Genomic DNA, 27,814 nt, shown 5'->3' on the forward strand with positions numbered 1-27,814 from the left:
TACTACAGAATCCCAGATTAAATGGATTATTTGTGAATTGATTGCAATGTTAAGTAGATTATATAACATGATAACTTAAAATTCTCAGTGGGCTGGTATAATATAGAATATTATATATAAACACATAAATATGATAGAAGATATGTAATGGTGTTTGTGGATTAACTGTGATATGTTTGCAAATGCTTATCTGTATAGAGTGAATAATTTTTAAATTTTAAACCTATTTTTCTCTTTTTGAAGAAAATGAATTGATTCTTATACCTCTTGAGTAAGGGAAGTTAAAAAATAAGTTATTTCCTTTTTTTTAGGTTTTTTTTTTTTTTTTTTTTTTTTTTTTTAGTTTTTTAGATGAAAGTAACTCTCACAACTTCTGGGAACCAACTTTTGTTATAATCCTAATAAATGTGTATAGGTGCTAAAGTAAATGTTTTAATTATATTTTAATTCAAAAATTAAATGGAGTAACTTATGTGTTTCCTTATTCTTTGCCAGTGCCAAAAAAAAAAGTGGATTTGGGAAGTGTTCATCTTCTTTTTTTTTTTTGGAAGTGATTATCTTCTGTTTTTAGTCCCAAAATAAATGTTTTCCCTGTTTTCAGCTGTTTCTCCTCATCCCCTTAGAAGTAATTAGTTGTTATTTTGTACTATATGCATGTGATTACCCTAGAGTTATCAAATGTAATATGAAACCATTTATTTAGGATGTATAGGATATATAAATATATAACTTAGTAAGTGGGGTTTGGTATTTTTTCCCAAAGAAATGGGAAATGAGAGAGTAATTATTAACCATCTCCTTTTCACATTCCTGAAAACATCAATTACAGTTACACATCTTAGAAACAAGCCCACCAGGAGAACAGAAATAACTCCTTTAACTATGCTTTGAAAAATTTAATCACAATTTAACAGCTGGGATGTATTTACAACTATAATTTGAAATATTAATTTTGACACATCTACCTGCTTTTGTAATGGAGTCCCAGAAGCTTAGCAGTTTTCTTGTCTCTAGTGGCATTGGTTTTATGATTTGGAGTTGCTTTTAAAAATTTACTGTAATGGGAAAATGTCATTCTGCGTCTCCCCTGCTCCTCCCCCCACATATTTTTTTTATCCTCTACTGTTTACTAGAAAATTATATCTTAGTAGCTGCCAGAAGAGAATTTTGAATAGTATAAACACTGATTGTAGTAAACGTGGAAAAGAATACAAGGAGCTACGTTGGAGAGTGATAAGACAAATCCTGTAGTAATGGCCTTTACAACACATTATCATGTTGGAAATCAGTGAGGGGAAAAAGAAAACTATTACTATTTCTTCCTCTGACTTTTCAGTGAGATTACTTTTAAAGGTTAAATTGCCTATGATTTTATTGTCCCAGAAAGATATTTTTGGAGCATTTATTATTTTGTGGATGTCCTACTTTTTTTGAGTGAACAGCCTTTCCTAATTTTGTATGAACTTGATTCTCACAAATGTTGAAGTCGTTTCAATCATCAAAGCCTTACTTCTTGAATATACTTTTCTTTACAGAAAAAAAAAAGGTATATATTTTGTGCATGTTGGAGCAGAGTATCAAAATAAGGACAGAAGAAAGTTTTTATCTAGCTCTGAAGTGCCACTCAAAATAGGAAATGGTGTAAAAAACACTTGGAGAAAATATTTTAATAAGGCTGGGATACATTTCATGAAAATAAAAGTCTTAATTTTTATTTTATTTTACTTTCTGTTACTAGCTTATCAAATGGTCAGTTCCTATTTGTTTTGGCATGTCTCAGACTCTTTGTAAGCTCTGATACTTTGTTCTTTGTGAATTCTAAAACCTAATTGTCTTAATCATAAACTGTGGGAAAATTGTATATTCCTGTTTTTTGTATAGAGGTAAATTCCAGTTTGAATGAAATTTTATTTCCCTATTTTTTTTATGTCAGTCCTTACTGCTGAGCTGTGTCAGGTTTGGGCACTTCTGTCTTTCTCTTCCTCCCACTTCTCCTCCTTGCTTTGATATCCCCCTCCCCCTCACAACATGTACAACATTTACAACAGAGATGTAGATATCAAATGTAAGCACATAAGTAAGGTAATTTGAGTACGAAGAAGGTTAATAAAGGCTATAAAACAGTATAACTCACAGAAAGTACCTGTAGGAGGCGATTTTAGCTAGAGTGGCTAGAAAGTTGTTTCTGAATAGCTAACATAGAGTTGAGACCTGTAAGGAGAAGGGGGCAGCCATGCGAAAATTTAGAGGGTGAAAGTCCCAAGTCGCAGGAATGGCAAGTGCAAAGGCTCTGAGACAGGAACTGCCTTGGTTTGTGTAGAGGTCTGAGGGAAGGCCAGTGTCTTGAGTATAGCTTAGGAGAGTAGAAGAAGATAGGCAGGGATTAGATTGTACAGAATCTTGGTAGGCCAAAGTTTGGGTTTTATTCAATTCCCACTGTGGAGCTTTTGAGGGGTTTTGAATAGAATGATAGGATATGATTTAAAAGCACTGCTGTGAGGAGGTTGGACCACAGGGGACTAGTGGCGGAAATAAGGGAGCCATTTATACAATCATTGTAGTTGTATAGCTGAGAGTTGCTGATGGCTGAGGCCAGGAATAGGCCAAGTCTAGTCAAGGGCCTGTGTTTGGATGGCTCACAAGTTGAGTGGTTATCACATTTTTAAATGGTTGGAAAAAATTAAAAGTAGAATAGAATTTCATGACACATGGAAAGTATGTGAGATTTAGATTTCAGTGTCCATAAATACAGCTTTACTGGAATACAACTACATTGATTTGTTTTTATTTGCTATGAGTACTTTTGGAATTTTTGTTAAATGGAACCTTAATACCCCAGTTTTCCCTATCACACAGAAATTCAGTGGCTTAGTAGTAGTAAAGTTTATTGTGATTTATTTTGAGCTCAGAACGAATATTTAAATTTTTCCGAACAAGAAGAACCACTCTCAGCCAGTGTTTTCCAACATTGAATAGCTGTGAGGAGAATTAGCTTATGCTGCAGATTTGATGTTTATCAACAAATTCAGCCTAAAATTGCAAGACAAAACAGTGCTTACATGCAAAATTTATACTGTGGTAGTAACATTTTGACAACAATTAATGTTTGAATCACAACTAATGTCAAGCTGCTTTTTATACTTCCCAGGCTGTCAAAAGATTAAAACAAGAAGTGAACTATAGTTTCAGCAGCATTTTTTCAAACCTCAATGCAAAAGCAAAGGAAATTTCCATATTTTAAAATCCATTTCACTGTACAATTGAGGATCTTCCACCTAGCCTAAAATTGGAAGTGATCAAACAACAATGTAATGTTAGGCTAAAGGCAAATACCAGGAGAGTAATCTAACAAAATTCTATAAATGCCTTCCAAACAATGAATATGCTTAAGTAAAATCCTGTGTCTATGGATTGTCATCAGTATTTGGCAGTAACTATCTGTGGGAAAAGGTATTATCAAAGATGAAATAGTGGGATATCTGGATGGCTCATTCAGTTAAGCGTCTACCTTCGGCTCAGGTTATGATCCTTGGGTCCTGGGATTGAGCCCCACGTTGGGCTCCTTGCTCAGCACGGAGCATGCTTCTCCCTTTCCCTCTGCCACTTTCCCTTGCTTGTGCTTTTTCTCCCTCTCTCTGTCAAGTAAATAAAATCTTGTTTTAAAAAGATGAAATAGGTAAAATCTCATTGCAGATCAGCATTAATGGATACATATTTGCCATTGATTTTGATGATAGAGAACACTAACTTTGAGCCCCAATTAAAACAATTTTATCCCTAGATAAGAGAATTCCATTTTCCTTACTGCAGTATTATCAAAAAATTGTGCTTAGGCATTATATCATGAATATTGCCCCAAAATATTGTGAAAATCTGTTTTCTCTCTTGTTCCGTAACTAGCTACATAATATTCTCAATTTTGCCTCACAAAGTCTAAAATGTTTACTATATGGCCCTTTACAGAAAGAGTTTGCCAAGCCTTGGCTTAGACGAAGGTGGTAGTGGTGAAGATGGCAAAATAATTTGACATATATTTGGGCAAAATGGCAGGAAAAATCGACAGATCAGATACCAGGTGTGAAAGAAGTTAAAGAGTGAAGGGTAAGCAACTGAGTGAAGGAGAGCAGTATTTGCTGAGATAGGAGTTAGGTGGAACAGGTTTGGAGAGGCAAATCAATAATTCTTTTTGACTTTGAACTCATAGGACAAATGGGAATTGAAAACATAAATCCCATAGTCATGAGCCTTTAGATTTTCTCTCAAAGCATGGGTCTGCCACATACAAAAGATCTTATGCTATACACAAAAATTAACTCAAGTGGATTAAAGACCTAAAGAAGATAATGGAGACCAAAAGCTTCATGACACTAGACTTAAGAAAGATTTCTTAGATATAACACCAGAGTCATAGGCAACAAAGTCAAACATAAATAGGATTACATCAAACTTAAAAATGTCTGTACATCAAAGGACACAAACAATAGAGTGAATGGGAGAAAATATTTGCAAATCATATATTTGATAAGGGGTTAATATCTAGAATGTATAAAGAATTAGCACTTAACAAGAAGATGAACCTTATTTATTTATTTATTTAGATTTATTTAATTAGGGGCACGTGGGTGGCTCAGATGGGTGTCTGCCTTTAGCTTAGGTCATAATCTTGGGGTCCTGACATCGGGCCTCTTGTCAGGCTCTCTGCACAGCAGGGAGTCTGCTTCTCCTTTTCCCTCTGTCTCTCCCCCACTGTTCATGCTCTTTCTCTCCCCCTCAAATGAATAAATAAAACCTTAAAAAAAAAAAGATTTATTTATTTATTTTAGAGAGAGAATGTGTGAGTGGGGAGGGTGGAAGGTCAGAAGGAAAGGGAGAGAGAGTGAATACCCAGCAGACTCTCTGGTGATCAAGGAGCCTCAGTTTGGGGCTCAATCCCAGAACCCTGAGATCTGACCTGAGCTGAAATCAAGAGTCAAATGCTTAACTGACTGAGTAACCCAGTTACCCCAAAAACTAACCTGACTTGAAAATGATCAAAGGACTTAAATAGACATTTCTCTAATGATTATATACAAACAAACAATAAACATAGGGAAATTTGCTAAACATCACTCATCATCATAAAAATATAAATGAAACTGACAATGAGATGTCATCTCACATTAGGATGGCTACTACCCCCAAAAAAGGCCAACAGAAAATAACAAGTGTTGGTGAGAATATAAAGAAATTGGAATCCTTGTGCACTGTTGGCAAAATGGTAAAATGGCACAGCTTGTATGGAAAACAGTAGGAGAGTTCTTCAAAAAATTAAAAATAGTACTACTAAATGGTCCAGCAGTCTCACTTCTAGATATATATCTGAAAGAATTGAAAACAGGGTCTTTTTTTTTTTTTTGAAGATTTTCTTTATTTATTCATTAGAGACAGAGAGAGAGAGAGGCAGAGACACGGGCAGAGAGAGAAGCAGGCTCTATGCAGGGAGCCCGATGTGGGACTTGATCCCGTGACTCCAGGATCATACCCTGGGCCAAAGGAAGATGCTCAACCGCCGAGCTATCTAGGCTTCCTGAAAGCAGGGTCTTAAAGGGGGTATTTGAACACCCCAGTTCATTGCAGCATTATTTAGAATAGCCAGGAGGTAGAAGCAACCAAAATGTCCACCGACAGATGAATGGATAAACAAAATGTGGTATATGCATACACTGGAGTAGTATTCAGCTGTAAAAAGGAAAGAAATCCTGTCACATGCTACAACATGGTTAAACCATGAGGACATTATGCTAAGTGAAGTAAATCAGACAAATACTATATACACCCACTTATTTGAGGCACCTAAAGCCATCAGGTTCATTGAAACAGAAAGTAGAATGGTGGTTACCAGGGTCTATGGGGAGGGAGGGAAGGGGAAGTTGTTGTTCAGTGGGTGTAGAATTTCAGATTTGCAGGATGAGAAAGTTATGATGATCTGTTTCTCATCATCATAAATATATTTAATACGCTGAACTGTGTACCTATGAATGGTTAAAACGGTAAATTTTATTATATTGCTTATCACCAAAAAAACTGTTAGTTGAAAAGTCGTAGGAGCCAAAACAATTTTTAAAAAGAAACACAAAGTTGGAAGAAATATATAACTTGATTTCAAGATTAATTATGAAACAGCAGTATCAGGACAGTATGATATGGGTAGATAGATAGATAGAAGAGAATAAAGTATAGACATAGATCCAGTTACAGGTGATCAGTTGATTATTGGCAAAGATGCTAAGAAATTTTAATGTGAAATTCTCTTAAATGGTGTTGAAACAATATCCATTTGGTGAATAAAATGAACTCGTTTATTAGACAGCAGATCAGTGATTGCCTAGAGGTAAGGACCAAGGTTGGACTGTGAAAGGGCAGGAAGAACATTTTGGAGGTGGTGGGAATGTTCTGTGTGTTGACTGTGGTGGTGGTTTCTTATAGTTGTCGAAAGTCATTGAATTCTATACTTTAAATGGAATGTAGTCTTCTGTACATAAGTTATATTTCATTAAAGTTGATTTATTTTAAGATGGGGATTGGAACTGTAGGGGAGCATGGATGTCAATGAGATGACACAGGGAAAGAAAGTAGATGGAAGGGATCCCTGGGTGGCGCAGCGGTTTGGCGCCTGCCTTTGGCCCAGGGCGCGATCCTGGAGACCCGGGATCGAATCCCATATCAGGCTCCCGATGCATGGAGCCTGCTTCTCCCTCTGCCTGTGTCTCTGCCTCTCTCTCTCTCTCTCTGTGACTATCATAAGTAAATAAATAAAAATTAAAAAAAAAAAAAAAAGAAAGCCCTTTGCTTTAAAAAAAAAAAAAAAAAAGAAAAGAAAGTAGATGGAAAAGAGAAGAGAGCCTAGGTCTGGGCCCTGGGGACCTCCTGCAGGTGGAAATTGCATGAGGCTAAGAAGGAGCTTTCAGGGAGGTAGGAGAAAACTTGAAGTCCATGAAAGAATTGTATTTGGGAGAGAGAATAATTGACAGTTCATAGCATTGCTGGATGAGGACAAAGCCAACTTATCGATAGGTAAGGCAACATGGAAACCGTGGGTGATCTTGATGAAGGACTGCAGATGAACAGTGGGGAAAAAAACACATGGGAGCAGGTTCAGAGGAGAATGGAAAGGGACAAGGTAGAGACCATGAAGAGAAAGAGCTTTTTACAGAGTTTGGCTGTAAAGGACAAAGGGAACAGTAGCTAGAGGGACATGTCTATAGAATTTTTTAAAATTATTTTTTGCATTTTTTTTGTTCAAGGAACAGGACTGTTTGTCCTGTACAGTTTTCCATTGTCAGAACTGAGCTGATTGCTTCTCAGTGGTGTGGTTTTACATGTCTTCCCTCCTTTGTTTTCTATAAATTGATATTTGGCTCCAGAGATGTAATCAGATTCCAATGCCATTATCTTTGGCAAGATTGGGTCATAAAATGGTGTGGCACACCTCATACAGAGGTCTGGTCACCTCTACATTGATACTCAAGCTTCGGTCAATAAATTCCTTAAGGTTTACAAAATGCTGATGTCTCAATGTTGTCTTTTTTTTTTTTTTTTTCTTTTTTTCATTTATTACCAGGATTGATTCTTTAAAGAGAAACTGTATCTCAACTGTTTCTTGGGTTATCCAGGACTACAGCATTCATAGAAAAGACGTAAGATAAATGCTGGATCTTTTCCCTTTACTTTCCAGTCCCGAAGAGTTGGTTCCCTGTCATTCTTCAAAAGTGACTAAATTAGACTGTTATTTTGTTTCTGGTATCCATTTTGAACTCATGGCTTCAAACATAGTTGGTCTGCTTTAATCCATTGCAGTTATAATCCTTACTCATGGTCAGATTTTGCCAGCTTTGGCCAGGGAATTTCCTGAGCCCTGAGTCTTTGTAACTTGCCCCAATCTTTGATAGCTCCCTTGCTTTCTGATGTGATGAGATGTAGCAGCCTTATCTCTGCCCCCAAACCCCGGGATCAGCCATTCTGCTGAGAAGCCTTGATTTCTTGGAGTGGGAAATGGTATTTGTAGATAACATCTGGGGTGCTAGGGATGTTTATTGCTGCTGGGTCTCTTCAGTGTTTCTGTGGAAGATTCAGAAACCATGCCACCACTGCCATCTTCCCAGAATCTAGTAGCTACACTTTTCAATCAGAAAATTTCTCTTTCTTCACAGCTGTTAGGATTAAGTGTGTTGCTGCATGACACAGGTGGTCAGTTGTGCTCACTTTGTGCTGGTAAATATAGACTGGATTCTGGATCTCTGCCTCAGGCTTTTGAGGAGAGAAAATTTAACTGCTGAGGCTTGGGTTTGTAGGAATGGCGATGCTTTCACTGAGTATTTTCCTCACTACTCCTAGAATTACAGCATATCATTGAACTGCCTATCCTCAGTCTACATAATTCTATAGCATTCCTTTCCCTAATTTTTTGACAGCTACACCTCCAGCTCTGCCCAGCTAAAACTTCGGCTAGATAGTTGAAGATTGAGAGAGATATGTAGGTCACTCTTGTCTTTCTTGGTATGGAAAAGCTTCAGAATTCTTGGTGAAAATTGATTTTTTTCATTTCCATTTTGTGGCACTGATACGCATGCTGTTGGGATTAAGGAGGAAGTGCAAGAAATGGTCCTTGTCCTAAGTGATGACCTAGTCCTTATTGTAGAGATATTCCATCCTACACAGTAGAGATAGCCCAACCCTGCACAACTGCTTGAATTGGAATTCTTATTCTTCTACTGTAGTGTAGGCAAATTACTTTTATATCCCTGCACGTTTATTCCTCATAAGTAAAACAAAATGTAGATTTTGAGATCTGTTTGCCCTCCAAATTATAAGTTTCTGGGAATGAAACAGGCTTAGCTCTACTTTTGGGTTTACTTCTAGCCTTTGAGTCCTCCTTACTTGAGTGATTGCTACCTGCTGCATTTTTCTTGGGCTCCCCGCCCACCTCCTCCCTCATTCCTGTTTATCCTCAACCTTACATCAGACTTCAATCTTTCTTTCTTTTTTTTTTTAGACTTCAATCTTTCTTAAGCAACCACGTTACTCCCCAATTTTTAAATGGTAATACTTTGTAAAGTATGAACTCTGCAAGATGGGACCTGGCTCTGTAATTCCTTCTTGGTTTTCCTTTCATGCCCCTTTACTCCAGCAGCCAAACCTATCTCTGGCCGTATGAAACCATTCACCACACCTTAAAATCACCAGGCTTTTTCTTAATCTGAAATTCATGCACACTGTCCCATCCAACCAAAGTGTTTCATTTATTTCCTTTTTGGAGAATGCCTGCTAATTTTTTAATCCCCAGCTCTAATGTGTATCTGCAAATCTTCCTTGACCTTTCTGGGCATTTAGCTGGTTTGCCTCTCATCCTTTAATACTTTGTATGTTTTGTACTATGGATTTATCATATTGAATTATAATTTATTTTGTTTCCTTTTTTAATGCAATCACTATCCCCAATGTGGGGCTTGAACTCACAGTCCCAGATCAAGAGTCCCATGTTCTACTGATTAAGCCAGCCAGATGCCCCTATAATTTATTGTAGAATTCTCTTTTTTCCTTCAGTCTCCCAGAGGGTGAATTTTAACTCAGCTAGCAGTGCTCAACTCAATATAGCTAATGGACAGATGAATGGATAGATGGATGGTTGGATGTATGGATGGATTGATGGATGGATGACCAAAGTAGAAGTGCCAGTGTCAGAACCCAGGATTCAAGACTTAGTTCTTAATCCCTTAGGACATTGAGGGAGATAATTGATTTTGTTCCATTCTGTACCATTTCTCTTTTTGCCTTTATGAAATTATATATGTACATTTGGAAGAATAGGAATAATAGGTAAGCCAAAAAAAAAAAAAGCCAACTAATATCTTCCACCCAGAAATAATAGTTAACTGTTTTATGTGCATTATTTATGCTAGAATTTTATCTTTAACATATACAAGTTTTTAACATGATATCTTCCCGACCTATTGTTTTGTTCTTTATTTTTGCACTTAGAAATATACTATAAACATTTTTAATGTCTCAAATTTTTTAATGGATGCATGGATTATACCATAATTTATTTAACCACTTTAACCATTTAACCTGCTTGAAGATTTTAGAATCTGTAAACTGCAACTGTGATGTCATTTTTGTAGCTATGGGTGTCTTTTGTTTTTGTTGTTTTTGCCTACTCATGACTTTTTCCCTTAGGTTAAATTCTTAAAAGTGAAATTAATAGATAAAAATACTGATTTTGAGTTTTCTGCACTATACCACACCATGTTGAGTGTGCTGGTCAGTTTACTATTGTGTTGGGTCACTGGGGGCAATATTTGCAGGGGAGGGGGGAGCTAACCATTTTGTCATTGTGCATTAATCTACTTTCCTTCTGACTGGCATAACTTCCCTCAATCAGGAACCAGGGGCTTAGCTGGAATTCTGGAGATTTGCTCTGGGTTCTATGATTTGAGTGATCTTAAAGATTGGGGTTAGTAAACCTACACTTTTTATTATTTTTTAATATTTTAATTTTTTAAAAGATTTTATTTATTCATGAGAGGCAGAGACATAGGCAGAGGAAGAAGCAGGCTCCCTGCAGGGAGCCTCATTCGGGACTTGATCCCAGGACCTCGGGATCACGACCTGAGCCAAAGGCAGACACTCAACCAATGAGCCATCCGGGTGCCCCAACCTACACTTTTTAAAAAAGGAACAAAATAAGAATATATCTGTGATAGCTCATGGCATGCAGTTGAGTGCAGGCTACTGCTCCCTCCAGAGTTACATCTGGGAACTTAAAAAACAAACAAACAAACCATATAGCTACTTAGTTAGAACTGCTTTATTTTTTGTGGAATCTTTGAAGTCATTGGGCCTTTTCTGAGGAACACAAGAAAGAATTTTGAAGAACAGGTTAGGAATAAATAAAGCAATTTTACAGGTGAGAATTTTCTGGAAAAAAAGTATAATTTACTTCCAATGAACTATTTAGTTATCCATTTCTTGCAAACTAAAATTAAAACAAGATATGCATAAATCATATTGTATTACTCTGAACTTACTTTATTTACAAATACATGCATAACATAGGGGCTATGTCTCTTTTCACTGCCCTCTGGACATAGAAGGATTGTGTTGTCCCTCTTGTTATTTTAAACAAATGCTAGCATTATATGACAGGTTTATTGAGATAGAATTCACACATCATAGTTCACCCAGAATGCACAAGTCAGCATTTTTTAGTCTCTTCACAGAGTTGTTCAGTCATCACCACAATCACTCGTAGAACATTTTCACTAACACAAAAATTTGAAACCCCATACTAATTAGCAGTCATTTCTCATTTCCTCCCAGCAATGCTCCCTTGGCAGCCACCTTTTCTTCTTCCCGTCCTCACTTATCTTTCTTCTCTTTTCCCTCCCTCTCCCCTCCCTTCTTTCCTTTCTAAAAGGAGTTTGATTTGTGCTTTATATACTTGATTTTTTTCAAAGTTTGGTAGAAGCACAACCACCTCCAGAATTAGCATGACATTAACACTTGGACCAAATCGATAAGTAAATTGTCACAAGTTCTTTCCGAAACCACTTAACATATATTTACTTTTGTATATAGACTGTTATCCAAGAAGAACAAAATAGAAAGTTAAGAGTTCAGACTTACTAGATAAGACTTGACTTTCAGAAAGATGTGGAAACTCTTTCTGAAGAAATTTTTCTTACTTTTTCCCCTAAACTTTTCTTATTGGCTTTAATGTGGGCTTGCTTCTCTAGTCTCAGTCTGACAAAATGCCCCATGTAAGGCATGGCAAGGAATCATTTCTTGTAACTGTTACTTAGATACCAAGGTGTAGCCATTTCTTGAACTTGTGCCAGATGGATCTTTCAAAGATGTCTCTTATCCAAGCATGAGGTCTAGCTTTTTCTTGAGCAGTCTGAAGAAGCCTTAAGGCATCTTCTCTTTCCTGGACAACTTTATCTAATGTACCTCTGGAATCTGCTACCCTTTCCAACTGTTCCAGACTTGGCATTGGCAATCTCTGCCCCTTAGCATCCTGCTCTAGAGTTAGGAGCATGTTTGTTTGTTTCTTTTTTTTTTTTAAGATTTTATTTATTTATTCATGAGACACACAGAGAGAAAGAGAGAGAGACAGAGACACAGGCAGAGGAAGAAACAGGCTCCATGCAGGGAGCCCAATGTGGGACTTGTTCCCTGGACTGCGGGATCACACCCTGAGCTGAAGGCAGATACTCAATTGCTGAGCCACCCAGGCATCCCGCATGTTTCTTTATTCAGTAGGACAACCAGAGTTTATGTATATTTTCATTACTTTCATTCCTAGTTGTTGACAGGTCCATGAAGCTCCAAGTTTCATTCCCCCCACCCTAATTTCTTGGGGAATCAAAAATTTTTTTCAATACATTCCTTGACCAGTGGAATAATGTAATCTACACTAATGAAAAGATGTGACATTTGGTGGATTTTTAGGCAATCTGTGCTAGCCCAAGAAATTGTGACAACCAGGAAGTCTCCAGGGCAGCTGTGAGTCTTCTGTAAAGAACAGCCAAACTGTACTAATCTACTTCCTATCTCTGTAAATTTGCCCATTCTGGACATTTCATGTTAAATAGAATCGTATAATATGTGGTCCTATGTGATGACCTTCTATGTCAGTACTGCATTCCTTTTAATAGCCAAATAATATTGCATCATATAAGCATACCATATTTTGTTTATCCATGTACCACTTGATGGACATTTAGGTTATTTGACTATTAATAATACTGCTATGAACATTCATGTACACATTTTTGTGTGGATATGAATTCATTTTATACTTCTTTTTTTTCCCCAGTGTCTTTCTCGAGAAGCGGGTGGAAACATGAGCATTCAGTTTCTTGGTACAGTGGTAAGCATGACGGGATTATTATTTTGTATATTCACTAAATTTACAGAGGGGGAATAAAAGTGTTCAACTAGCTTTAACGCATGTATTTGAACTTGTCTTCATCAAGGTTTTACTTTGCTATTAAATGAGATGTTTTTGTTTAATAAATGCATTCTTAATGTTCAAGAGGTTTCCATGATAGAATAATTTTAGCTATTTCTCATTAGAGAGAAAATAGGTTTTTAAAAATTATTTGTATGTTGTTATTTTAAGTGCTTTTTTTTCAATTAGAGGTTTTCTGCCTGTTTTTTAATAATAAAAAATAAGAAACATATTATTTAAGATGCTTTTCCTGTCGGTTTTCCTTATAACTTTGTCCATTAAGTTTTTTCAAGTACGCATTTCTAAGGAAATGGAGTCATAATTTTGTATCTTGATTTTTTTTCACTTAAGATTCTACTAATCATTTTCCATATTGCTAGAATATATTTATCAGCATCATTTTAGTGGAGCTGTGTTTAACATTCTGGTGAATGGATATGACATATTTTATTGTCTATGAATCCCAGTTGTTAGGTATTTAAGTGACCCCTCATTTTTGCCATTATGAATGGTGTTCTAATGAACAACTTTATGGTTTTGCTTTTTTGATATTTTGAATTTTTTTCAAACATGGATATTTTCAAAAATGTATAAGATATATTTCATTCAAAGTGTAATGAAGACCATCAATAATTTTATGGCTTAGTATGTGTTACTAGTTATTTCCTGTCTTTTTACAATGCCCTTTGTCACGTATTAGAATACTGCTTTGCATTCTTGTTAGCAGTAGTTACAGTTTTCAAAATTATTTAACTTTAGCTGGTGAAAAGAAGTTTACAGCTATTATTTTTCTTTTAATGTGAAGGTAGTGGTCGTAGTAATGATCATATTCATGAGGTGTATGATCAGATAATAAGGTGCCTTAGTGTTTTAATTAGCATTTCTCTGTATATGGGGGGGGGGAGAGAGAGAGAGAGAGAGAGAGAGGAGGCAAGTCCAAAATATGCATGGTAGGCCTGGGAAGACTTGGAGTTCAAGTCCAAAGACCATGTACTTGGAGGATTCCTTCTTACTTGGGAATTCCTTTTTCTTCGTTTAATTGAATTATGCCCACCCATGTTAGGGGGAGTAATCTGCTTTACTCCAAGTCTGCTGATTTAAATTTTAATCTAAAAAATATCTTCATAGAAACATCTAGAATAATGTTTGGCCAAAAATCTGGATACTGTAGCCTAGCCAAGTTGATACATAAAATTCACCATCACTAAAGTATACACATCCCATCCCTTAGTGGCAGTTACATTATTATCAATAGATATGTGTGCACACCTTGGAGATACTGTGAGTTTGGTTCCAGACCTCAGCAAGAAAGCCTATGTTGCAATAAAATGAGTCAAAAATACTATATTGCTGGGGGGGCCTGGCTGGCTCAGAGAAAGTATGACTCTTGATTTCAGGGTTGCAATTTTGAGCTCCATGTTGGGTGTAGAGATTAATAAAAATAAATTATGAAAAAATATAAATAAGAATACTATATTGCTTTAAAATGCTAATCATCATTAGAGCTTTTTTTTTTTTTTTTTTTTTAAGATTTTATTTAATCAGGAGAGAGAGAGAGAGAGGCAGAGACACAGGCAGGCTCCATGCAGGGAGCCCCACGTGGGACTCCATCCTGGGTCTCCATGATCAGGGCTTGGGCCGAAGGAGGCGTTAAACCACTGATCCCAGGTCACAATAAAACAGTAATAATGAAATACAGTCATAATATAAAAGTTTGAAATATTGTAAGGATTATTAAAAAGTGACACAGACATAGCAAGTGAGCAAATGCTATTGGAAAATGGCACCAATAGATTTGCTTGATGCAGGGTTGCCACAAATGTTCAATCAGTTTAAAAAAAAAAACCCCACAGTATCTGCAATGCATAATAAAACAAAGCACCATAGAATGCAGTGTACCTGTGATCTTCTGGAAAGAGAATTACACATCTTCCTAGAATGATCTTATGTGGACGTTTCTCTGTACTTCAGCACTTGTGCTAGAAAGGACTTGTTTTTATGGATTCTAGCAGAACAGTGTGTTGTCCTTGCTTCCCCTTCTACTACTTCCACCACCCCATCCTGACCAACGCTTTTGTCATCTCTTGTCTTCCCCTAAATGCGATTCATTTACCAGTTAACATGATCCTTTTAGAGTATAAATCAAGTCTATTGTTCTTGTTACTTTTCTTCAGCTGCGTCGGGTGCAGACACCAAGATCTCTTCACCTACCTTTCCTCTGCCAAGACTGTTTGCCCCCAGGCAACTGCGCAGAAGGTTCCCTCACTTTATTCAAACCTTTGGCCACCACCTCAGGGATGACTTCCTGGTCACATTGTTTAAAATTTTTACCACTTTTCCTCCACTTTGTTCTGTTTCTTTAGCAGTTAATCACTATCTGACATATTTTAATGTTTGACATATTTTACTTTTTTAAAACTTGTTTATTGTCCATCTCTCCCACTTGGGTAAACTAAGCTCCATGAGCACAGGGCTCCTGACTGTCCTGTCCACTGCTCTCACTCAGCACTCAGAACAGGGCCTTCATAACATAGGCACTCCATGAATGCTTATCGAGTGGATCAATGACATCCGTAAGTATGGGACCTAAAGATTCCACTTAAAGAAGAAGAAAGCAAATACAGAAACAAAGGAGGAGACGGAAGAGCCTAGGGGACTGTTTGGGACCTTAGCAATGAATCCCTCTTGCCCAAGTGAGGAACTTGAGTCAGAAAAGACAACTCTCTTGGCCAAAGGTTCACAGATAGTGGAACTCACAGAAGGGAGCTCCAGTTTGTCTGCTCAGCCCAGTGCTCTTCCCATCATCAAATGCCCTTTACCTTATTTCTTTTCATCTACTCCAGGCCCCTAAAATACAGCAGGCAACGTACATAAACGCACCCTAAACAGCCATAAAAACTGGACCTGTTTAGGGCACCTGGGTGGCTCAGTGGTTGAGCATCTACCTTTGGCTCAGGTTGTGATCTGAGGGTCCTGGGATCGAGTCCTGCATTGGGCTCCCTGCATGGAGTCTGCTTCTCCCTCTGCCTATGTCTCTGCCTCTCTCTCTGTGGTGTCTTTCATAAATAAATAAATAAAATCTTTATAAAAAAAAAAGTGGACCTGTTTATGTAGCTGATTCCACTGTCTTCCTCCAGGAAAAAAGAGGTGACTTGCTAGTGAATCCTAATTATTTGTCCACATTGTTTATACACTTTGTACAGAGAAGAAATGTCAGTGTCTAGAGTAATTTTGAAGTACTCTAAAATTCTACATCACAGCCATTGAGATGGCCATTGTAGTTTGTTACAGTGCATTTTTCTATGTGTACTATTGGCAGTAATAATAGATCAGTATGAAAGAGAGAAAGAAAAGGTCTTGAGAATAGTGGGACTGTTAAGACAGATGCAGAGTAATTTCTAGCGAGCGTGTACTGCTTCACTTCTAATTTCCTAAAGCAGATGCAGTCAGGAAGAGCATTGGTAGGTCACATGGTTAAGGGAAGACTTCCGAAATACAAATTTTCTTTGTGAGAATATTGTAGAATTTTCTATACAAGTTGGCTTTTGAATGTTGATAAACATACCTTCATGTTCAAAGAGTTGAATTTTAGACTAAGAAGGACTTTTGTAAAAAAAAAAAAAAAAAGAAGAAGAAGAAGGACTTTTATGGGGCAGCCCGGGTGGCTCAGCAGTTTGGCACTGCCTTCTGCCCAGGGCATGATCCTGGAGACCCAGGATCGAGTTCCACGTCGGGCTCCCTGCATGGAGCCTGCTTCTCCCTCTGCCTGTGTCTCTGCCTCTCTCTCTCTGTCTCTTAAATAAATATTTTTTTTTTTAAAAGAAGGACTTTTGTTGCATTGATAAAGTTCAAAAATGTTCTGTCAGTTCAGAGAAGGTACAGACTTCAAAATAATTTCATTTGTTGTTTCACACAATTTGAACTTTAAAAAATACAATTTTGTTATTTCTCACTAAAATCTCATTTTTAAAAAAGATTTTATTTATTCATGAGAGAGACAGAGAGAGATGCAGAGAGACAGGCAGAGGGAGAAACAGATTCTGTGCAGAGAGCCTGATGTGGGACTCATTCCAGGCATTCCAGGATCATGCCCTGAGCTGAAGGCAGATGCCCAACTGCTGAGCCACCCATGTGTCCCTAAATCTCATTATTAAAATTAGATTGCTACATATATAAATACTAAATATTATATAAAATGTTATAAATATACTTTACACATTTATAATATGTATAAAAGAACATTTATAAAATACTTATAAGTTACAAAGACTAATGATAAAACAAAGACCTGTATACCCACCAGAGTTTTTCTAAAAAACACAAAAATTATCATTACCTTTGAAGTTCACTGTGTATTCCTTCTCAGTCCTATCAGATCTCCTTTCTCCTCCTTCCTAATTTTTATCACTTTTCCTTTATAACTTTTCCATATAAATATATCCTTAAATATTAAACAATTAAGTTTTACATGTTTTTAAGCTCAACATGCATGGGATTATATTCTGTTATTGTCTGACTTTGTTATTTGGCTCTGTGTTGTTTGTGAGGTCCACCTCTACAGTTGATGGACCCCTGGGTGGTCTGTAGTGTCTTTGTTGTAACTCCGTGCTGCTCTAAGCATATGTGCATGAGTACATATATCCTGATTGCATGTATGCCAGAGTTTTGTTAGGGTTGATGTGCACAGAGTATGCAGTGAATGAGTTCACTTTGTTCCACATTTTCACTAGTAGCTGATATTATCAGACTTGTTAAGTTTTGCCAGTGTCAGTAGTGTCCTCATTGTGGTTTTAATTAACATCTTGATTATTAATGAAGTAGAACATATTTTTCTGCATTTATGTTTATTGACCATTGAGTCTAATCCTCTGTAAAGTACCTCTTCACACCTTCTGCCCATCTTTCATTGGAGTGAGACTGTATATATGCATGAATTTAGTCTATTTATGTAATTTGCATTTTTAATAAGGCAAGGAGGACTGGGTTGGATCACCTGACTAGTCTGGATTGTGAGCTGTGAATGGAAGTGACTGTCAAGAACTGTGGAGGCTCTGAGATTTTACCTTCCTTGAAGCTGACAAATTAGCCCACTACAGTCATGGATGCTGGTAGAAGAGGTGAGACTCCAGGGTCAGAGATGAAGGATGGTTTATTACAGCAATAGCAGTGGCCAGAATATCATTGTTTTTGCATCATTTCCCTGAGCTCCAGTTCCCACAGTGTGGTGTGAAGAGGGCAGGAGGACATGTGCTCACACAGTGGGTTCTGTTATAGTAGGGGAACCTGAGTTTAGTTCAGAGAACTCTGAGTTTCTCTGTGGGCAGTGAACATGCCTTCCCTTTGTTCCAAGGGTGTCTCTGTCTTACAAGGCTGTTTGTATAGTCCAGAACAAAGGATAGTCAGTGCCACACTCACAAGAAGTAGAGAAGCACGAGAGACCTATGGAGAATTGTCTCCTTACAGTGATGTCCTTCACTTCTGGTCAGGGACAGCCATGAGCAGGCATGAGCTCTCTAGGTCCCTCCCATGTCTGCTGGGGAAACAACATGCTTGGCTGTTGAGTTCCTAGCAGCATGGGTTCCTGGGGAAGGCTGGAGCTGGGGCACCGTACCCCCAACTTTCTGTGGACTGAGATTTCAGAGCTATTTCTGAAGCCTAACCTAGCTTATCCTAACACACAGCCATGGAATATAAAGGACTCTTCTTGCTGATAGAGTTCCATATCCATTTACATGTATAGAAAAGATGTAGACATTGAAGAGTCAGTGGATTAAGTCGATCTACTGTAAAATCTTTGGCTCTTTAATTTTAAATCTAAGTGTAAGGTATTTCCGTTCTGTTACTCTGTTTGAACTTGATTTAAAAATTGTTAAGTTAGTAAGTATTTTTATATAACGAAAGGCAAACTCTTCTACTAAAGGCATTGAGATCAGGATACCTGGGTGGCTCAGTGATTGAGCGTCTGCCTTTGGCTCAGGTCACGATCCCAGGGTCCTAGGATCGAGTCCCACACTGGGCTCCCTGCAGAGACCCTGCTTCTCACTCTATGTCTCTGCCTCTCTGTGTATGTATCTCATGAATGAATAAATAAAATCTTTAAAAAAAATAAAGGCATTGAGATGAAATTTGCGCCTCTGTGATTCAGAGGAGCATATTTTACTTGGATGTACCTACAAATTCAGGCCATCCACGTTTTAACCTTTAGTATCTATCAACTTCATGACCACTCCCAACATGGAGGACATAGGACTATATTCATTTCTTAGGGTTGCCACAACAAATGACCACAAACTGGGTGGCTTCACTCAGAACACAGAAATGTATTCCCTAAGAGTTTAGGAGATGAGAAATCTGAAATTAAGGTGTGGGCAATGTTGGCTCCTTCTGGAGGCTCTCACAGAGAATCTGTTTCATGCCTCTCTCACAGCTTCTGGTATAGTTGGAGCAGTACTTACTGTTCCGTGACTTGTAGCTGCATCATTCTGATCTCTGCTTCTGTCCTCACATGGCTTTCCTTCCCAGGTCTGTGTATATTCGGTCACAGAAATCTAAGCACACAAGTCACTGGCTTTAAGAACCACCCTTATATAGTAAGACCTTGTCTTAGCTAATTACATTTGGAAAGACCTTCTTTACAACGGAGTCACATTCTGAAATATTGGCTGGATGTGAATTTTTGGATGGCAGGGCTCAACCTAGTATATACCCAACATAGATAGGCATGAAAGCATTTATTTGACATGTATGAAAATTTGAAAACTAACTCAGGCAATTTACCTAAAAGTATATTTCATAATCAGAGCATTGTTCCTCATTAATACCTGACTTGAGCACTGCCATTTATTTTCCAAGATATTTTCTTACCTTTTATCATCACCTATATCCCATACTCAAACATGCAAAACACCAATTAAAGGGTATGCCTAATTTTCAGAAGACAAAGTGAGCATAGTCAGTTTAAATGACTATTCTGTGCTAATAACTGGCAGAAGCAGGATGCAAAATCAGGTCTCTGACTTTCAAGTTAAGCTGTTTACCATCAGAGTGCCTTAGAAACAGCTTTATTGTGTGATCCAGTTATTGCTATAACTGCTATTAAGTACAAGTATTTTAGCTTAGGCGCTATGCCATAGATGGGGTAGCTTAAACAGCAGACATTAATTTCTCACAGTTCTAGTGGTTGCTGAGTTCAGGGTCAAGCAGATTTGACTCCTGGTGAGGGTCTTCCTCCTAGCTGGTAACTCTATCTTCACATGGCAAAGAGAAAATTCTGGTCTTCTTATCTTTTACTTTTTATTTCTTTAAAAGCTTTTATTTTAATTCCAGTTAACTAACATACAGTGTTACATTAGTTTCAGGTGTACCATATAGTAATTGGTCTTTCTTCCTTTTTATAAACACTAATCCCATCACGAAAGCCTTATTATTCCCTTGACCTCATCTAAACCTAACTGCCTCCCAAAGGACCCACAACCAAATAACATTATACTGGGGATTATTAGAGCTTCAACATAGGGATTTAGGAAGGGACACAAACATATAATCCATAACATACACTTGGTTGGTGAGTTACATATCCCAGAATTTTTCCAAGATATATATGCCTATCTCAGATTGTAAGTTGTCTGAGTTTTGTTTTATGTGCATGTTTTTGGTGCAGCTGTGAGTTTGTGTACATCAGATAGTATAAGCTCAAGAAGAAATGAAAGAGGTCCAGTGTTTTACTGAACCAGAATTACTTACTTGAACTATGCTTTGCAATAAGGATGAATATTTCATTATTGCTTTTAAGAATGTAGAAGTTACCAGTTTATTCCAAAGTTTTGTTTTGTAATCATTGTTTATGTTTAATTTTTAAAGTACTATTATTTTTTAAATACTATAATATTAAGTCAAACATATCTCACCAAGACTAATTTTTTTTCTTGTGAAAACAATACATATTGCCCCAAAGCGAAAATAAGCATAGAGTACAATAAACAGCTCCTTCGTAGCTGCGCTTTTGGCATTTACCCAAGGACTCTTGAGGAACTATCAAATTATATGTCTTTGAAGCTTAGCCAGATCTCTTAATGAAACCAAATCATGCTGAAGTTCTTAAAGCTAATTTAAATCTCAAATTGTACATTTTAAATTAAGTTTTTATTGATAATAAATATACTTTATTTCTTATTAGCCTTGAAAGCTTGAGTGATAATATCAGTAGAATAAACATGTTTTACAAAGATTTACCATTAAGATGCTATTAATATGACCCTTGATACACCAGCACAATTAGATTTCAAAGTAAGCGTTTACGGAGTAACAGCGATTAATGACAACCATCGAAAACAATTTTGAACTCCATCAGTTTAACTCAGGAGGGTAAACTTAATATGATAATTCATCTAGTTGAATTGTATCAGCTTAGCAGGAAAGTATGTAAATATGTGACCCTTACCTAGTTTCTAAATGGCTGCTGTGCTGATAGATTTATCAGTTCCATTAAAGAACTTTGGGGAACTTTGGAATTTCAGCAATTGTTCCCCTGGAAGCTGAGAACCCAACCTGATCTCATACTGGGACCATTCTGGTCTGCATATTTCCATAATTTGCCTTTGCTACTAATATGACAGCAAGACACAAATAACTGTTTCTAATAATATCAGATGGAGTTGTGGAGGACAGCATTTTAATGTAGTAAAAGACCTCCCCGTGGGGTTGTTATTGCTACTATAGAACAGCAGCTACACAGTTGCAACTGTAGTCTCTTAATTGATTCGTTTAATTAGCAAGAGCTGAAGCTTAGGCTGTATCTTGTCATCTGATATCATAGGATCCAAAATCTGCATTATTCATATTTATAGATAGATGTATAAACATCATCAAAAAGTTCTCTTTCTTCTGAAAACTCACATATGGATATTGAATTTTGATAGAGTAAACTCCTATTTGTTTGAACTCCAAATAATTGGAAAATGAAAGGAACTATGTTTGTTATTGTTCTTCTGAGTCAGTACTCTTGAGAAGTAAATGATGTCATATAGTTTTGGGTTATTATTGTCTTCCAAAAATAAACTTCCAGGGAACTTGTTCAGTCTTGTATACCTTACAGATTCGTAAGCAGCCCTTCTATTTACATCGTGTCTGGCTCCTCTAATCTCCATCCGCCGTCTCTCCCTTCTGTAGCCCATTCCTTTCCCTGTATTAATAAGGTTTGAGGAGTAAACGACGGCTTATTGGGATTTCTGGCATGGTCATCCGTGTCCCAGCCTGCCTTTGCAGTCATCCTGAGTGCTGCTGCTTTAGGCTTTCCATGTGTGCCCACCCCTTGACTGAATTGCCTCTATGGGATTTGCTCACCCCACCTACCTGTGCTGGTCTCGGTTTCCTTGGATGGGGAAAACTGGCGTAAAATCCTACAGCCTTCGGCAGAGACCCACTTCCACCCCATCCACGCAGGGCTTTATCCCCACTTGGGGCATGTTCTCTTTATTCCTGATCCTTTTCCTGTCCAGCCATAGACATCAGGATGAAAGCCACAGAGCAGACATTTTGTGGAAGAGTGATGAGTCTTTCTGTTTTTGTTTTTGTTTTTAGAAAGGGAGAGACAGAGACAGGGAGAGGGGAAATGGGAGAGAAATGATCCTAAGCAGGTTCTACCCCCCAGTGCAGAGCCCAATATAGGACTTGATCTCACAACCCTACGACCATGACCTAAACTGAAGTCAAGAGTCCAGCCTTAACCCCCTGAGTCACTCAGGCACCCCCAAGTATTTCTGTTCTTTAGATACATTTTATAATACTAAGAAAAAGTAATTTTATAGCATTCTGTCTTGCCTTTCCCCCACATAATGCGAAATTTCAACCAAAATGTCACTAAAATAAGATTTTAGGAAATGGGCTTTAAATGCTTTCCTACTCTTGAACATTGTTTTTTGGTAACATGTTCTATGTACCATGTAACCAACCCAAGAACAAACTTTTGGGAGGTAACTGAGTTTACTTTTCTAGCCTTTTGAAATTGGCATTTTGTATATCATATGAAACTGCAATTATTAATATCCCATTATGTGATGCATTTTGAACAAAACATTTAAAGAAATCACAGACTGCCTGCTGTACTATGTGCTAGGAAGTGTCCTGGATGAATGTGATTTGGTCTCTGCCCTTAAACAGTGTACTGGGTCCAGGTGACACAGACTGGTCTCATGAGTACATGGTAAGTGTGAGATGGGTTATGTATAGGGCAAGGAGATAGCAGAGGAAATTATAGATTAGTTTATTTCTTCTTCTGATACAAAACCCAAGACCATATGTTCAGAAGCTGTGCTCCGTGACGATAGTAGAGAAACAAAGGAAATAAAATAAATGGAGGTACAGAGGCTTGTGGGTGACCAGATGTTTAAAGAAGAGTAGGTTGCCTAGTGAGGGTAGCAAGCCAGTGGCCAAGGTCTGTGTTGAAGGTGAAACTGGAATAGTGGGAGCTGGATGATGCAGAGCCATGCCAGGGAGATTGGACCCTATTCTCTAGACTTTGAAGGATTTGAAAGAAGAGAGGTGTGATTTGTTTTATGTTGATTTTAAAGAGAACTTGTGGGAACAAACGAAGAGGGTGCACTTGAGAGACTCCTTGAGGACCCAGGGTCCAGTGATATGTGTTAGACAGATTCAAAGATGATTCTGAGATTTCCAGATGTGATAACTAAGTTACCCAAAGGAGAAAAACAGGAAGAGGAGAAGAATTATACCAGAGAAAAGGTGGGATAGGTAATGACTTAGATTTTTGACTGTTTTCAGTTTGAAATACCAGGGAGACATCTCTGATGTCAGGGACATTTCTAGTCTGGAGATCAGGAAAAAGATTAAGGATGAGCATGTTATTTGGCACTTGGTCAACATGCAGAGATGAGATCTGAGGCTTGCAGTAGCTGAGATTGTCCATGGGGATGGGATGGTGAAGAAGAGAAAAGGCCCAGATCAGACCCCTGGGAAAGTCCACATCTGAGGAGGAGGCTCTGAGTCTCTATAATATCATTGTTAAAATGGCATTACCTATTGTCCAAATAATTTATATTATATGTGGCTATTAGAAGTTAACTTAATGTAACCTCAGTCATGATTTCACATTATCCTAGGGTATCACTAATTATTTCAAAGTGTCTCAAAATCCTGCTGCCATCTGCCAGAGATCCTTAAAATAAAATTAATTTTAATAAATAACATCATGTCTTACATTTGTATGATGCTTTAGGGTTTTAGAATGCTTATTTGAATCTATTCACTTTCTGAAACAAGGCATATAGCAGCTTAGACTTCGTTGTAAAAATAAGGCACACAGCACTCTGAAATGTCAATGATAAATATTTGCAATTATTGAGTTACATGTTCACAAGAAATTTCCAGAAACCACTCCCAAGATGTTCATGGATGTTGAGGTAGGCTGCTAAATAAAGCTTGATTCTCTGAGTCTGAATCTCCTACATGCCAACTTTGTGAATTTGACCAAGTTACTTAACCTCCCTGGTCCTCAGTATTTTTTTTTTATCAGCAGAACATCTACTTCTATAGAAGTTGTGAGGGTTTAATAAGAAAGTGTTTATAAAATGCCAAAGAATAATAGGTACTTGACATATAGTAGCTTGACATATAGTACAGCACCCCCCAAAAAATATTTAATATTTAATACACTTTCCCTTTGCTTCATTTTGCCCTGTGGGGTTTATTTTTCTCCTTTTGCTTGCTTGCCTGGAGACCTGTTGTCATCTGAGATTGTACTCTCCATTGAGATCATACTGGGTGCTCAGTTTGCAGAAAAATTCAGAAGGAAAATATTTCTCTTTTATTTGAAAAGTCTAATTATTGTTCTTAGGTTTATGACCATTAACCTCTCACAGTTCATGTACTAATATAAAGCATGTATTTAATCCTTCAGATACTTGTGAAGGTTTGTGGCCTTTAGATGCTTAAGAACATTCACTTCCTTCAAGAGTGAGGATGTTTACCACGAACAGTCGTGACTAGGGAAATCCAGAGTTTGGAAGACAAAATACTTCTCATACATCATTATTTTACGACAGTGCTCAGGGGCTTTCTTCCTTAGACTGGCCCCACGTGGAAGGGCTGCTATTTTAGGTAGGCTCTTGAAGGCCACTGTAGTATAGTGCAATATACTGCTGATTCTGTTTTTTTTTTTTTTTTTTTTTGAAAATGGAAGCCTGCTTTTATTGATGCACACATTGACGGACTTGCGATTGGAAGGGGTGGTGACGTTAACATGACTGGTGGTTAACGCAACGGAAACATGAGGGCAGGAGATGGCTTTGCAGGGACATGATGCCTTCATAAGTTAGGGAAACGGACTGCTAGCTGGCTGCCCTTTCATTTCATGTTCTTCACAAACTCCTCTCCCTTTTTGATGGAGGCCTTCAGCTCGGGGATGGCTTCTGCTATCATCTTCTCTTCAGAAGGGGAGATCTTGCCAATGCCTAGATTCTTCTCGATGCCCTTTTTCCCCAGCAGTAATGGTGTGGAGAAATAGGCACAGTCTGCTTCCTGGGATTTAACAAAGGAACATTCGACAACTCCTTCCTTCCCATTCATTGCATCCACAAGGGAGAAGACAAACCGAGCTCCAGCGTATGCCATGGACAGGGTGGCAGAGCCTGCTCCAGCTTTGGCCTTCACCACCTCCGTGCCGGCCTCCTGAATCCGCCCAGTGACGGCTGTCAGCTGGTCCTGGGGAAGGTCCACCTTGGGAGTGCACTGAGATATCAGGGGGATGATGGTCTTCCCGGCATGACCGCCAATGACAGGAACATTGACTCGCGCGGGATCCAAACCCTTTAGTTCTGCAATGAAAGTGTTGGCCCTGACAATGTCCAGGGTCGTCACCCCGAAGATTTTATTGGGGTCGTAAGCTCCGTGTTTCTTGAAAACCTCTGTTGCAATTGGGATGGTGGAGTTGACCGGATTTGAAATGACGCAGATCATGGCCTCGGGGCAATGCTGGGCGCAGGCAGCAGTCAGGGTGGCCACAATTGAGGCATTGGTGTTGAACAGGTCATTCCGTGTCATGCCTGGTTTTCTTGGGACTCCAGCTGGAATAACCACCACATCGCAGCCTTTGAGGCAATCCGGCAGCTGCTCAGGTCCAAGGTAGCCTTTCACGGTTGCTCTGGTCTCGATGTGGCTCAGATCTGCGGCCACTCCGGGTGTATGAGCAATATCGTAGAGGGTCAGGCGGCTCACTAAGGGGCTGTTCTTGAGAAGCAGTGCAAGGGGCTGCCCAATTCCTCCGGAAGCCCCAAGCACAGCTACTTTAGCATTGTTCTGGGCCGAGGTGCTGAAGCTGCGGTGGAGAGCGGCGCCGGCAGGGCGGGCGAGGGCGGAGAGCGTGGTTGGTTGGAGTGGGCAGGGAGCCCTGATTCTGTTTTTATAAATTATTTGGTTGCTATTTAACTTATGGTAAGAATGATTCACAAATGGCAGCTCTTTTCTTCTAGAATCAATGACTGTCAGGGGTTGTCAAACTTGAGCATGTGTAAGCATCACCAGCAAAGCTTGCTAAAAATGCAAATTCCTGGCTTCTTTCTCAACAAGGCTTATTCCCTACATACCAGGTGATACTGACAGATCTGCATTTGGAGAGATCAGTTTAAAATACACGAGGACTTGGGCAGCCTGGTGGCTCAGCGGTTTAGCACCACCTTCGATCCAGGGTGTGATCCTGGAGACCTGGGATCAAGTCCCATGTCGGGCTCCCTGCATGGAGCCTGCTTCTCCCTCTCTCTCTGCCTGTGTCTCTGCCCACCCCACCCCCCGTGTCTTTCATGAATGAATAAATAAAATATTTTTTAAATAAAATAAAATACACCAGAACTGATATGTCATATCAGATAAAGGACTAGTATCCAAGATCTATAAAGAACTTATCAAACTCAACACCCAAGAAGCAATCCAATCATGAAATGGGCAGAAGACATGAACCGAAATTTCTCCAAAGAAGACATACACATGGCCAACAAGCACATGAGGAAATGTTCCACATCACTTGCCATCAGGGAAATACAAATCAAAACCACAATGAGATACCACCTCACACCAGTGAAAATGGTGAAAATTAACAAGACAGGAAACAACAAATGTTGGAGAGGATGTGGAGAAAAGGGAACCCTCTTGCACTGTTGGTGGGAATGTGAACTGGTGCAGCCCCTCTGGAAAACTGTGTGGAGGTTCCTCAAAGAGTTAAAAATAGAGCTACCCTTCAACCCAGCAATTGCACTACTGGATATTTACCCTAAAGATACAGATGCAGTGAAAAGCCAAGACATCTGCACCCCAGTGTTCACAGCAGTAATGAAAGGAGCCAAACTGTGGAAGGAGCCATGATGTCCTTCAACAGATGAATGGATAAAGATGGTATGGTCTATATATACAATGGAATATTACTCAGCCATCAGAAAGGACAAATACCCACCATTTGCTTCAACATGGATGGAACTAGAGGGCATTATGCTGAGTGAAATAAGTCAGTAGGAGAAGGACAGTCATCAGATGGTTTCACTCATATGGAATATAAGAAATAGTGAAGGGATTATAAGGGAAAAGAGGGGAACTGAGTGGGGAAAATTAGGGAGGGAGACAAACCTTGAGAGTCTCCCAACTCTGGGAAACAAACAAAGGGTTGCGGAAGAGGAGGTGGGCGAGGGGTTGAGGTAACTGGGTGATGGGCACTGAGGAGGGCACATGATGAGATGAGCACTGGCTGTTATACTATATGTTGACAAATTGAACTTTTAAAAATGTAAAAAAATAAATGTATCCATTTCTGGGAAAAATAAA

At 38.4% G+C, this 27,814-nt stretch overlaps 2 protein-coding genes and 1 pseudogene across 6 annotated transcripts in view; 1 reads left to right on the top strand and 2 right to left on the bottom strand.

The window, feature by feature from the left end:
• The window catches only part of PCCA (propionyl-CoA carboxylase subunit alpha), a 462,094-nt gene that overhangs the window by 371,953 nt on the left and 62,327 nt on the right, over window positions 1–27,814 (top strand). For 4 of the 5 annotated variants that reach the window (XM_049099422.1, XM_025440953.2, XM_049099423.1 and 1 more), the window contains one exon: window positions 12,857–12,910. In XM_049099422.1, coding sequence (XP_048955379.1) covers window positions 12,857–12,910 — 54 coding nt within the window. Of the gene's footprint in view, window positions 1–12,856; window positions 12,911–14,521; window positions 16,625–27,814 lie in introns of those variants that run through there. The other variant, XM_049099424.1, reaches the window with a different exon arrangement.
• LOC112655764 (malate dehydrogenase, mitochondrial-like) lies at window positions 526–27,808 on the bottom strand. The gene is made up of 2 exons (XM_025440960.3): window positions 25,145–27,808; window positions 526–561 (listed from the first exon to the last, which is right to left on the bottom strand). Exon 1 carries the CDS (start codon window positions 26,045–26,047, stop codon window positions 25,352–25,354), a length of 696 nt encoding a protein of 231 aa, XP_025296745.1. The 5' UTR covers window positions 26,048–27,808; the 3' UTR covers window positions 526–561; window positions 25,145–25,351.
• Window positions 11,443–12,860, bottom strand: LOC112655767 (39S ribosomal protein L47, mitochondrial-like; annotated as a pseudogene).

Source organism: Canis lupus, chromosome 22 (genome assembly GCF_003254725.2).
Source record: "Canis lupus dingo isolate Sandy chromosome 22, ASM325472v2, whole genome shotgun sequence".
NCBI classification, from domain to species: Eukaryota; Metazoa; Chordata; class Mammalia; order Carnivora; family Canidae; genus Canis; species Canis lupus.